Below are 14,517 nucleotides of genomic sequence, written 5' to 3'. Positions count from 1 at the left end.
TTATTTCCTAGAACTGGAATACCGACCCAAAGAAATGATTTAACGTGTAAGTGTGTTGAAGTGCATGTGTGGTTTATATCACCAGGTAATAAAACATTACAGTAGTTAAAATTCTGCAATATGACATATATTCTACTGGTATTGGTTGCCATACCGGTTTCACATCATGATATTATCCAGGTTGCCAGCTAACAAATAAATCTACAATATGTGCAAGGAAATAAAATACACGTGGACACAGCTTTACCTTAAATGACCAGGTATCATGAACTTCTAAAACAGTTATCTCCTTAGTTGTGAAAAATGCCAGCAGCCCCCGTATGTAAGGAGGATCTGGATGAAAAGTGAGTAATATCAAATAAATTCAAAAATACAAATAAAGAAAGGAAATGGCAAACAAGAGCAATGGAATGTCTGGAGGATGAAAAAGTAATACTTCTATGAAAAAAAGAATGGCAGTAGGTGTTTCTGCTACAGTTTATTTATGGTACACTGCATCTTCAATATAGACATTTTACATCTTGGGACAAGCAGATGGCCAGGCAAGATCAACAAATTTTGACAATGCTACCCGTAGGATTGAGGAGTTTAAAGGGAACATGTCAAGTAGAACAAGCTGTCCAATCTGCAGGCCTTATGTTATAGAGCAGGAGTAGCTGAGCACATTGATATATCGTTTTGGGGGAAAAGATTCAGGATAATCTGTCATTTTATTGATTTTAATCTCTGCTCACTGTGGGCTGAAGAGTCCAGGAGACCACCCACTAGACCCTTTAGCCCACAGTGAGAAGGGATTTAGAGCAATAAATGACAGATTACCCTGAACCTTTTCTCACACAACTATATATCAATCTTCTCATCCACTCCTGCTCTATAAGGGTAAGGCCACATGGAGCAACCCTGACACGGTCGCAACGCGGACAACAACTGCGCCGGCACCATGTTCGGTGCGGCTGTCAAATAGCCTGTTAGTGGCCGCACGTTAATACGGGTAAAACGTCCCTTTATCTGCAAAATGGTGCAGCCATGAATTAATACACCCTTTATGGCCGCACGATTTTGCAGGTTAAAACAAGTTACCCCCTATCCGTAGGGTAAGGGGTAACTTGCTGATCGGTAGGTGTCTGACAGCTCGGACCCCCTCCGTTTACGACAACGGGGAGCCCGAACCCCAAGTTTGAACTGAGTGGGAGGTCGCTCATGCGCACTGCCGCTCCATTCATTCGCTATGGCAGCGCCGGAAAAAGCCGAACACTGCACTCGACTATCTCCGGCGCTCCCATAGAGAATGAATAGACATGCGCATGAGCGACCTGCCGCTCGGTTCAAACTTGGGGTTCGGGCTATGTAAACTCGTAAACGGTGGGGGTCCGAGCTGTCAAAAACCTACCGATCAGCAAGTTACCCCTTACCCTACGGACAGGGGGTAACTTGTTGTAACCGGAATACCCCTTAACAAGGTATTTGACAGCCGCGCCCAACATAGTGCCAGCGCAGTTGTTGGCCGCGTCGTGATCGTATCAGTGCCGCTCCGTGTGGCCTTACCCTTACATGCTGCCTGCAGATGGGACCAAATAGTAATGCAAATCAGAAGCTTTAGGGCATGGCCAGACGTGGCGGAATTGCTCTGGAATTCCGCTGCGGCCAGTCCGCTGCGGAAATCCGCAGCTGACATTTTCTCCATTGGTTTCCACACCTTTTTAGTTAGGTTCGTGCACACGTTGCGGAAAACTCCGCTGCGGACCATAGGCTGCGGTGCGGAATTTGGTGTCCGCAGTATACACTGGCTGTTGTGGACGTGTAGCGGACTTATTGCGGACTTATTGCAGAATTTCTCCATTGACTTCAATGGAGATTCAAAATTCCGCAATGAAATCCGCAGATGTTATGTGTGTTGCGTTGCGTATTGGTTTTACGAACATGATATTTCTTCATTCTGGCTGGACCTATGTGTTTCCAGGTCTATAGCCAGACTGAGATGAAATATTTGAAAAGACAGCAGGAAGTACTCTTCACCTGAAAACGCAACGGCTAATCCGCATCAATTTACTGCTCATTTTAGGCCAAGCCACAACAGAATCTGCAACGCAGATTATGTGCGGCATTGATGCGGACAGTGTCGGCAAAAATACGCCATGTCTGGCCATGCCCCTTATAGGCACCATTCCCTTAGTAATATGCGCAGGTGATTGTCTCTCCTCCCTCAATAGCAATCATAGGATAAATGAATGCAAAGTTTTTGCAAAACTTGCCAGTACATAGATAACATGGCCTATAATATTCACAGGAGTGGTTTGTATCACCTTTGTCTAACATAGTCCATAATTCAAACTGAGAGACGTTGCTGGAGGGAAACAAATATTTGAAACTCCAAAGTGACAATTTGGAGGACCAGCCCCTTTCTCAAGCATGCGTTGTGTATCCCATCACCTGATAATATATCCTTCAATATAACAGAACCTATAATTTCATTAATTCAAAACATATTTGAAATACAAAGTTTAAAATACACCATTGGGAAAGATGAGCAGATCGGAATGGTTATTCAATATAGTTCCATTTTTCTAAGAGTCATATTGCGACATTCTATTAAACAATTAATGAACAATGTACCTCCATCTTTCCACCAAAGTTCGGTCCAGTACCGGATGTTACCATGCGGTTCACAGGGCATGAATCTATAAGTACACATTGAAACTGCAGTTTTCATTTAACCCTTTAGGACTCCAAGAGTCGAGTGTAAAAATACAGTTCACCCCTCTTTGAAGTAATCGCGTTCTTATTTGTTCATCATTACTTCCTTCTACTCATAATATTAACCATCTCAGATCAGATACTTTATTGCCCATTTTAAAAAAAATACCCGGCGATTATGGTCTTTGCAAACTTTTTTTGTCGTTTATCATCGTGTTTAGATAGCACTTTCTTCGCTTCCTTCACGTTTGCCTTCATTTTCTGCTCAAATGTTCTAATAGCTGATCGATGTTCATTAAGGCGCAGTTTGATAAACTGCAAAGTCTGTCCAATGTAGACTTTATAAGCTAGGCCATGTTCACACAGGGGAGATACGCTACATAAAAGTACACAGCGAATCAGTCCTAGAACCCGCCGGGAATTCCACCAGAAAAACTGCACCAAATAGTGGTGCAGTTTTTCGGGCTGAATGTCTGCTGCAGAAAACAGTGGTTGAGAAAGAAAAAAAGAGTATATACTTACCCTGTTCTCCGTTGTCATAGCGGCGCGTCCCCCTGTTGTCCGTGCAGTTTGGCCTGTGCGGAGAACAAAAAAAGCGTCGCTATGACAATGCCCGTGTGGTAAGTATAAACCTTTTTTTTTTTTTTCATTTTAAACAAAAAAAAGCTTTTTTTTTTCTTTTGCGAGTTGCGATTTTGCAGCGAGATCGCAGCTTTTCTGTCACATAAATTGCAACAATTGCTATTGTTGAGGGTTTTACCTTCCGCACTTCCCCCCTTGTATAGATAATGTCACACAGTGCTCCCCCCTTGTGTATAGTGAAAAACAATACTTCCCCCCTTGTATATAGTGCTACACAGCGCTTCCCCCCTGTATATAGTGTCACACAGCGCTTTGCCCCCTTGTAAACAGTGCTACACAGCGTTTTCCTCCCTTGTATATAGTGCCCCGCATCGCCACCCCCCCTTGTATATAGTGTCACACAGCGCTCCCCCTTGTATTTAGTGCAACATAGCACTTCCCCCTTGTTTATAGTGCTACATAGCGCTTCCCCCCTTGTATATAGTGCCACACAGCGCTTCCCCCTTGTAAATAGTGCTACACAGCACTTCCCCCTTGTATATAGTGATACACAGCGCTTCCCCGCCCCTTGTATATAGTGCTGCACAGCGCTCCCCTCCCTTGTATATAGTGCTACAGTGTTTCCCTCCCCTTGTATATAGTGCCACAAAGCACTTCCCCCTCGTACATAGAGCTACACAGCCCCCCCTGCCTTTGCATAGAGTGCCCCAGAGCGCTCCCCCCTTGTATATAGTGCTACACAGTGCTTTCCCCCGCTTGTATATAGTGCTACACAGTGCTTCCCCCCTTTGTATATAGTGCTACACAGCGCTTTACCCCCTTGTATATAGTGATACACAGCGGACCACCCCTTGCATATAGTGCCACAGAGAGCTTCCTCTCCTTGTATATAGTGCTACACAGCACTCTCCACCCTTGTATAGTGTCACAAAGCGCTCCCCCCTTGTACATAGTGCTACACAGCGCTCCCCCCTTGTATATAGTGCTACACAGAGCCCCCCTTGTACTGTATATATTGCCACACAGCGCTTCCCCCTTGTATATAGTGCTACACCGTACAACCCTCAAAAAAAACAAATAAAATAAAATATATTGTACTTACCTTGCCTGTTCCCGCGACGAACTGAGCGATGCACATCCTCCGGGCGGGGAGCATGCACAGATCAGCGTGATGCAATGACATCATCACGCCGGCCTACACAGGGAGTCTTCCCAGCGCCTTATAGGCTGCAGGCCTAACGTGGCCTGCAGCTTATAGTATTAATTTGTATCTGAATCCTGAGGGCCCCTCCAGTGCTAGCGACGCCACCGGGCATGAGGGGGCCCATGCGGTCATGTGCGGTTCGAGCAGCAATGGGCCCCCTGGGAGCCTTGAGCCTCGGGTGGCCGTTCGAACCACCCTAATGATGATCTGCCACTGCCCCAGTGGCACTAAGGCTATGTTCATACATGGCTTCTTTTGCAAGCATGTTTAAATTTGAAAAATTACATGAATATATTTTACTGTTATGATTACAAAAGAATGGCAATAAAAGCAACGAAAAACATGACGTGTGAACATACCATAATGCTACATACACATGCAAAATATTTGTTATAGGCAAATTAATTCAGAAAATACATTTGATACAAATGAATGACGTTGTTTCTGCAGCAGGTGCATGGATTTCTGCAAGACCCATTTAGATGAGTAGGACAGTTGCAGAAATCTGCCGCATGTGATTATACCCTAAGGCTATGTTCACACATGGCGGATACACTGCGTAAAAGCACACAGCGTATCCGCCCTGGGCGCTGCAGGAAATTATGGCCGAAAAACCGCACCGCATTGTGGTGCAGTTTAGCAGCCGGAATGTCCGTGCTGGAAAACTGCACATAAAAAAAACAATATTTCCTACGTCCTGCAGGCCAGCCTCCTGGGATGACGTTTCATCTCATGTGACAGCTGCAGCATGTAATTGGCTACCACGGTCACATGGGATGAAACATCATCCCAGGAGGCCAGCCTGAATGAAAAAGTATAATATATTTTCTTTTTCTGAGTTGCGATTTTTTGCAGCTTTTCTGCCGCAAAAATTGCGACATCTGCTATTTGTAGTGGGCTTTACCGCCCATTGAATTCAATGGGGATAACCCGCAACAAAAAAGGAGCGATTATGCAAATACAATTCACATGCTGCGGATTAAAAAGCTGCATCACAGGTCAATTTCTGAGAATTTTTTCAGTTTATCATTTATGCAGCCTGTAGATGAGATTTGTTAAAAAGCCTTATTCACACAAATATGTTATACGTCCGTGCTACGCGCGTGATTTTCACGCGCGTTGCACGGACCTATGTAAGTGAATGGGGCCGTTCAGATTGTCAGTGGATTTCACGCAGCGTATGTGCGCTGCGTAAAACTCACGACATGTCCTATATTTGCCCGTGTTACGCGCAGCACGCACCAGTTGAAGTAAATGGGTGCGTGCAAATGGTGCTCGGCACACGGAAGCACTTCCGGGTGCCGCGCGTGTTGCGCGCTACAGTAGTAAAAAGAATGAATGAAAACAGAAAAGCACCTCGTGCTTTTCTGTTTGTAAACATAAAAACAGAGTGTCATAATGATGCCGGCTGCGCGAAAATCACGCAGCCACGCCCCATATGCTGATGCCACACGGAGCTTTTCACACGCAAAACGCAGCGTTTATTGTGCGCGCAAAACTGACACGTCCGTGTGAATAAGGCCTTATGCTGCAGATTTTCCACAACAAAATACGTTGCGGAAAATCTGCAGTGTTTAGGCTACGTGTGAACTTACCCCAACATTGTATTTAAAAATCGTTTTAGTTTTGTTTTTTTGCCAATACAGTTTTGCTGCAAATACAAAAGTTACAGTAGAAAACCCTTGAGAAAAAACAACAAAACGAAAAAGGGAGGGAGGCAGTAATTTGTAACTGTTGGACATTTGGGTGCTGTATGTGTTCAGGTCGCAGAAAGATCTTTTTTTTTGCTTTCCTACATTTCAATAGCCATAACTTTTATGTCGACATAACTGTATGAGGTTATGTTTTTATGAGGGGTTAAACTGTATCACAAAAAATTTAATGATTTTACTTTTTTGGCGCCGTTATTTAGAAATGCTTAGCTTACTGGAAAAATATTTTAAAAATTTTAAAAGCCATTTTACTTTACATGTTTTTTTTCTTTCTGTAATGTACTACCGTGTTTCCCCGAAAGTAAGACAGTGTCTTACTTTCTTTTTATCCCCAAAAGCCCGACTATGTCTTACTTTCGGGGTATGTCTTATATTGGGAAAAAATTGTCAAATTTTTTTTTTATTTTTTTTTTCACAAACTTTATTTAACTGTTTTACATTTTTTTTTTTTGTCCCACCAGGGGACTTCACTATGCGATGTGCCGATCGCATATATAATGCTTTGGTATACTTAGTATACCGAAGCATTATTGCCTGTCAGTGTAAAACTGACAGGCAACCTATTAGGTCATGCCTCCGGCATCGCCTAACAGGCAGATGCTGAAGGCAGACCTGGGGGTCTTTGTTAGACCCCCGGCTGTCATGGAAACCCGACGGCGACCCGCGATTTGTTTGCGGGGGCGCCGATCGGGTGACAGAGGGAGCTCCCCCCTCTGTCAAACACATTAAATGCCGCTGTCACTATTGACAGCGGCATTTAATGGGTTAAACTGCCGGAATCGGCGCGCGCTTCGATTCCGGCAGTTGCAGCAGGAGCCAGGCTGTGTATAACAGCCGTGCTCCTGCCGCTGATCGCGTGGGTACAGTCTCAGTACCCGCGCCATCACAGGACGGATATATCCGTCCTCCTGCGCGAACTAGCAGCTGCTGAGGACGGATATATCCGTCCTTCGGTGTTAAGGCGGCATTGACAAGTGCAGGGGACGGCGCGGTGACGTATGGAGAGGGGGGCGGCGCGGAAGTGGGCAGGAGGCGGCAATACCCCCCGTGTTTCCCCGAAAGTAAGACATATGTCTTACTTTCGGGGTACGGCTTATATTAGCCGACCCCCCTGAAACCCCCGATACGTCTTACAATCGGGGGTGTCTTACTATCGGGGAAACACGGTAGTATATCTCTATTTGTTTCTATATGTCAGTACGTTATTCCTATGGATAATAATACTATTGAGGTATTTAGTCAGAGAAAATCCTCTCATAGATAACAGTGCAGCCTGTGGTCACTGCTAGTGTATCTGCCTCCCATTCATCAGGTCTCCAGTTTGAGACCCAGCAGAGGTGAATCCTTATTGATATAAGGAGAGGATGAGAAATAATGAAATATATAGAGATGTCCTCCTGGCACCTACTGAGAAGAGAGTGACTGGATGGCCCCTCCACAAATGACAGATACATGTCGTAGAAGAGAGAAGTGAATGTTCTCATTGCCTTTCTGTGTAATTTCTACTTTGTATATGAGAAACTACACAGGATGTAAGTGCCGTACAGACATCAGTGGGCCATCGCTCCTGCAATGGGCCTTGGCATCTGCTCGACCCGTGCTGGTGCTAGCCCTGATTTTAGATAATCTTAAAATAATGAATTGCTCTTATCTAAGGTTTTAGGTAAATGGTTGCTGAATTTGCGAGAACAGACTTTTTTTTACGGTCCACACGTTTGAGTCACAAGACAATATGAAACAAGTGAAATTCCATAAGCCTTCAATAGTCTCTTAAAAGATGCTTAGAACAATGACAGCATTCATCTGTATCTTGTTGTCATATGAAAGTCAAAGCATTTAAATATCATGTCAAGCATTCATTTACTATGTAATTACACTGGAAAAAAAAGTATTTCAGGCTAGGAAACTAATTTAAAAAAGTTACAGGTTCCATTAAAGTTTAAAGTTCCCCTGGTCATACCAGGGAACACAAGTTCTTGTTATATTTTGTTTTGTTTTTAATTTTTCTTATTTGTACTTCTATACTTCACTCATATGTGACTGTAATTGCTATGCTACATGCAGCCTAAATGTCCATACCGAAAGAAATATGGATTCCATTTTATTTATCTCTTGTATTCTTTCATATATTCATTTTCTTTTTATATATATATATATATGACATGTACTGTATAATCACACAAAACTTTGTTTACAATGAAAATCTAATGTTTAAAAAAAAAAGTTCCCTGCTGATGAATACAGGTACATGTAAGTGCGTCTATACTAACATAAACAAAAATCAACACATCATTTGTGTGTGTTGCTTCAGGTCAAATCTAAACTTGTGTAATGGTTGTTTAGTTTTTGTCCTATTTTAGGAAGACGGTTTAAATTCAATCAGTTTAATGTTTTACTTGTGGGGTTATTTCTATACCCTTTTATATATTCTATGTAGAAAAAAATATGTTACTAGCAACTGATTCATGTTATTTATTGTGTGAGTGTTCCTTTAAGACTCCCTCCTCCTTTTGAGTGATGTGACATCACTTGCACCTGATGCAGATATAAAGGACAGGTGCAAGGATCCGTTACACACTAGCCAGTATCAGACAGCAAGTCTGAAGGCACAAGTACAAAAATTACCATCTGTTATCGCAAGGATATTTTATTTGGACTAACCTGGGCAGTAGTCCAGAGAGAACAGTCAGCCAGGGACAGATCAAGAGAGAGCACCAGGAGGTACTGAACAATACCAAGGCGTATCCTTCAAGAAGACTAAAAGATTGTAGGAGCAACAGCTAAAGAGCTCTGAACTGGAAAGAAGTAAACAGAGGGAACTCATTCAACAAGAGAAAATTATTTCCTTTACGGAACCCTATTCGGCGGTGAGTGCTAATCTGAACAAAAGGGGAAATAAGTAAGAGGGAACTTTTTCCAAAGGAGTGTAGAAAGTAATTTGTGCTCACACTCCGAAAAATTATTTTGCCTCAAACTTGAAACTTCTCGGCTGCCATCATGTCTATGGGACTTGAGATCCTAGGTGTTGCCCTGTCCATTATCGGCTGGCTTGGTGCTGTTGTTTGCTGTGCTCTTCCTATGTGGAAAGTGACTGCCTTCATCGGCAGCAGCATTGTGGTTGCCCAGATTATCTGGGAAGGACTGTGGATGAATTGTGTAGTGCAGAGCACGGGGCAAATGCAATGTAAAGTCTATGACTCTCTGCTTGCCCTTCCTCAAGATCTACAAGCTGCTCGAGCCTTGATTGTCATCTCCATCGTCATAGCTATACTTGGAGTCCTCATCTCCATCATTGGAGCCAAGTGCACCAACTGTGTCCAAGATGAGTCAGCAAAGGCCAAGATCATGATTGTATCTGGGGTTATCTTTATTCTCTCAGGACTCATGACTATCATCCCTGTCTCCTGGTCAGCAAATACAATTATTCGTGATTTTTATAACCCTCTAGTTGTGGATGCTCAAAAGAGGGAGTTGGGAGCCTCCATGTACATAGGGTGGGCAGCTTCAGCCCTTCTAATGCTTGGAGGTGCCATGCTTTGCTGCACTTGCCCACCGAAACAGGAGAAATACCCTGCGTCAAGAGTGGCTTATTCAGCAGCCAGGTCCACAAATCCTGGATATGATCGAAAAGACTATGTTTAAATGGAAAACAACTCTTCCAATGACTCAAAAACGTTCATGTATCATGTGAGCAGATGGACTACTGACATACACAGGCGATGAAACTAAATATCACTGACTGAGTCCAAAATGTACAAAGCTTCTTCTGTAAGCTGTAGTGTTTTATATAACATATATGTTTATTATAGACAGCATTGGCTCTAACTGTATTTGTGTGCATGTACGTGAATATACAAGGTCCATGAATGGTCGTTCTCCATTGTCGTGGCATTGGCAGATTATTCTTGAACTGGGAGGGGCATTCTTTCCTGGCAGATATGAGGTGGCCTATGTCATGTAACGCTTTCTATACTAAGATGCTTGTTGTATTTACTTAATGCATTTTTTATATACTGAAAGTCAATGGGCTACAGCTGCAGGGTCAGCTGGAAAACTCACCTGCTCATACTATCATCAGCTTCTTAGTTAACTGTAGACAGAGAAAGTATTTGTCTTATAGTCAGTGAAGAAAATGTATATAGTTTTTTTTTATTTGTTATATATATATAGATATTATTTCTATTAAACAGCTTGGGATTTATACCATAAAAATGCATCTTATTTATCCAACCGCACATATAATTTCTATCATTTTTATATCTCGTACATAGTTAAACTGGTAATAAACCAAGCCTCTGCATGCTGACATTCACTAATGTTAGAAATCTATAATTTGCCATAGAATACATGTAGACGTGGTTACAAATCTCAAGGGCTTTTGAAAAGGAGAACAATAGACGCTTATGGAAAATGCATGTTGTAGGGCTGAGTATATAGTCTTGTAGCTTTCTTCTTTAGAAGTATTATGGGTCCGATGCACAATTTCAAAGTTTGACAGAAGCATCTCATTAAAAATGTAATACTTTACTGATACTATCGGTGAATACTTCTTGGCTTCAGGTTCCTCTTGTCCTTTGTCCACTTCCTTCTCCTCCCTCCTCCTTAGACTCTCTAAAACATTAATGCTCGGCTGGAATTTGACCCTTTTCATCTTGTTTCTAATTCCCTTCTAGTTACTGTTTATTGTGTGAATGAGCGTGCCTGTCGTTAATTGACTCTATTTTCTTTTTTTTCCCAGGAAGTTTTTCTACAGCTTAGTCTTTCTGAATTAAATAGAAGTTAAGTTTGGTAGATAAATAAGATTCTTGTTAATATATAACATATAAAGCATTCTCTTTCACTAAATGAGGCATTGGCACTGCCAGAGTGACCTGCAGTCATGCGAATCACTGGCTACTCAAAAAAAGAGCAGGGTCATCTAATTATTATATTAAGTTACATTAATTAACAAGTCGACAATGCCCTACTGTAATAGACCTGCACTAGGAAGTTCCAATGGGGTGTAAGGGGGAAGCCGACTAACATCATTTGAATGTAGGATTTGGTTAACAAAAGGGATTTCATATATTTGCATTTCCCCTTTGTTCTTTTGATATGGACAGACTGATATGTGTACACGTCTTAAGGCCCTTTTACACAGGCCAATTATCAGGTAAACGGTGTTCACAGAATGCTCATTCCTGAACATTGCCCTAAACAGGTCGCTCTTTTATCCGTTCAACGCTCATTCATTGGCTGATTGTATCATTTATGCAGCCGACGATATTATCATTGTCGACCTCACATCTCTCTATGAAAACAGGGAGACACGCTGCCGACATGATAGAAATGTATGGGGACGAGCAATCGTAGTAACGAACGCTCATCCCCATACATAGCTCCTTATGAAAGGAGCAAACAAGCGCCGATTAATGAGTTTACACGGCCCACGTCAGTCTGTGTTAGAGGACCCTTACTAACCCTATATTTACTTTGTATTATCAGCACAGGACACAAAACCTACTATAAACCTAGAAAGATTAGATTCAAATATTCCAACGAATTAAAGGGTGATGTATTATAAGGGACCAAATGGGCACCACTGTTTTAATGGGGTGCAAAAATTGGCCACAATTTATGTACAGCATCCAGGAATATAAATAGTGTCACACAATACTTAATGCACACCCACAAACAATACAACAATAAATATTATCAAATATATATATATATATGGAAAAACATTAAAATTCTTATGAGTAGTAAACAAATATGTACACTTAAAATAAACCTATAAAATATGAGATCCGCAGGTGATGACCCCAGGAAACATGGAAAAGAAACGTAAATTCACTGATAATGTAATGAAATGTACTACAGTTTGATGTGAACAATGCTCTGCTACAAAGTTGCTAAGTTAAAAAAAACATGCGCCAACATGCAACTTTATACAGTACAGAGCTTTGCCTATTTATGTATCTTTGCTCTTCTAGTAAATATTAAAACAGTTTTGATAACATTTCATAAATTGTGTTTTTATTTCAGTGTTGTGCATGTGTATAGTAGGAAGAAAGTTATAAAAGTCTGGTCTCCTAAACTAGCACTTCATATGTGGCGGCAGAAAAATAAAGATAGTCTGCACCTGAATGCAGAATGGTTTACTTATATCTCATTTTACTGCATTGTTTTTTCAACATGCATATAAGGCTGTGCTGGTGCTTTTTTATTTCTTTTTTATTAATGAGTATTTTTTTTAGATAAAACTGGAATTGAATCCAATTTAAAGGAAAAGTATAAAACTTTTATTATACTTCTCCTCCCTTTAGGTTCCATCTCTGTTTTTGGCTAGAAACAAAAACACAACACCAAAATTGCCCTGTGTTTTGGCACTGAAAGGATTAATAAAAATGACTAATTATACTAAGAAGCAGACTGTTGCTCAACTCCAGCACCGTGTGACATATCACACCTCCCCACTGTATTTATTCATACAGGAGCTGAATAAATTGTACCTAATACCGGGAAAAACTAGAATTTAATACATTTTTGTAAGTGCTTAGATTGTAACCTGTTGAAGATTGGATCACCGTTTCCTTGTATATCTTATTGTGAAACGACTTTTTGTTTTAAGTTCAACTTTTAAATAAAATATGCTCCTGTACTCCTTGTTTGGCTTTATGTGACACACAGACCTTTTTGTTTCCATTCCCCCTTGGACTATGAGGGAGAACAAAGGACATTGACCAAGCTACGGAAATATAATCTCACAGATCTAATTACATTTTATGATATCATGTGTCCACATTTGAGGTAACTTGACAAACTATAGGGTGAATGTATAATAGGACATAAAAACTGCACAATTGTACGCAAGAGCTGACCCAACTGGCATGGACTTTGCACATTGCTGTGCAGTAGTTCATACAGGTAAAAAGACTTCAATGTATTTTCTGAAACAAGATTAATATGAGCTTAAAGGGAACATGTCACCAGCATTTCACCTATTGAACTCTACTCACCCCGTGCTGGCCGCTGCTGTCAAAAGTTCATTGCCATTATCCCCTCTCCTAAACTCCTCCTCCGACTGTAAATAACGGACTGCAAACATTTCACGCCTTTAATGTTAATAATTCATTAGTCTCATTCGTTCCTCTTCTCATGCCTGCCCGCTGCCGAGAACTGGCCCGCCCTGAATACCGAAATCTTGTCTGAGATAGCACGCATGCGCCCGTCATGTATGGTCCGACACCCTTCCCTGCTTCGTCCGGGCCTCAAATCTAGTTACTGTGCATGCGCCGCTATGGTGTCCTGTTGTGCGCACGCACCAGAATAGGACATCGATGCGCAAGCGCGGTATTTCGTGTGTGCTGGGTGGAGGTGCGGAGCTGTCAATCAAAAGTAAGGAGGCGGGGTTAACTCTGAAAGGCTTGAGGAATGAAGATATGACTCTTTTCGAACTAAGATATGACTCTTTTATGGTCTTTAGATTATGGTGTGGGAACACTAAAAAACCGAATACTAAAGCTACAGAGCCTGCTTAGAAGATAATGATAGGTTACATAAAAATAATTTTTCACCCACTTCCACCGGGTTTTGCTGGTTTAATAGGTGAAATGCTGGTGACAGGAGAATAGGAGAAAACACTTTTCAGGTATAAATGTTAGTCCAGTTCTTTTTGCTTATCCCCGCCCCCACACAAAAATGGACTATTATATCCATTCATATGTCCTTCTCTGGTATATTTTATATAGAAAAACATGCCTACAAAACGAAGTACTATTAAAGTAATAAAATAATTAAAAACTATAAGACAGACATATGAAATATTTATAATAGGGAAGCTTTTCTAACACTAGTGTCCCTGAATACAGGATCACCAGTCGGAATGGCAGTGTAATGTATGCCATGTCCTCCAACAAGGTGCATTCCTGTTGGGGAGTAAAAGAATTCAGAAAAGTGGTGGAAAACATTGATGAATCGACTGTGGTGCAAACTAGAAGACCACAGTCCATTTGGGACACTGCCTTTAAAACATTTGGCATTGGGTACAAGTTTCAGTCTTTCTTAGGACACAGTTGGGATTGCAATATAAAATCTATCCCAAAATTAAAGACAAGCAGTAATTTAATTAAGTAAATTAGCTAAGTATTTAATGGCACCGCCAACTTCATCAAGAATATGTATGTTTAGGGTTAAAATTCCTCAACAGTTATGTGTAAGACAAATATAGATATCAAATTATAGTAAGTGTTTGGTTGCAATTACTGCTTCTGCAAGTAGTGAAACCAGTTATTATATTTAAGGGGATATTTACTTTTTTATTATCCACATATTGGCCGAATATTT

General features: G+C 41.4%; 1 protein-coding gene and 1 long non-coding RNA gene across 2 annotated transcripts; both read left to right on the top strand.

Annotated features, from left to right (window-relative positions):
- Positions 1 to 242: 242 nt before the first annotated feature.
- LOC142743379 (uncharacterized) lies at positions 243 to 12,832 on the top strand. The gene is made up of 2 exons (XR_012881553.1): positions 243 to 344; positions 12,498 to 12,832. It is a non-coding gene; the product is annotated as an uncharacterized LOC142743379 (long non-coding RNA).
- LOC142743378 (claudin-4-like) lies at positions 8,751 to 12,199 on the top strand. The gene is given in 2 exon segments (XM_075854101.1): positions 8,751 to 9,792; positions 9,794 to 12,199. Coding segments are annotated over 2 exon segments (693 nt in total). The 5' UTR covers positions 8,751 to 9,189; the 3' UTR covers positions 9,884 to 12,199.
- Positions 12,833 to 14,517: the final 1,685 nt, after the last annotated feature.

Source organism: Rhinoderma darwinii, chromosome 2 (assembly GCF_050947455.1).
Source record: "Rhinoderma darwinii isolate aRhiDar2 chromosome 2, aRhiDar2.hap1, whole genome shotgun sequence".
NCBI lineage: Eukaryota > Metazoa > Chordata > Amphibia > Anura > Rhinodermatidae > Rhinoderma > Rhinoderma darwinii.
Note: the sequence above shows the minus strand (reverse complement) of the source record. Positions and strands in the feature narration are given on the sequence as shown.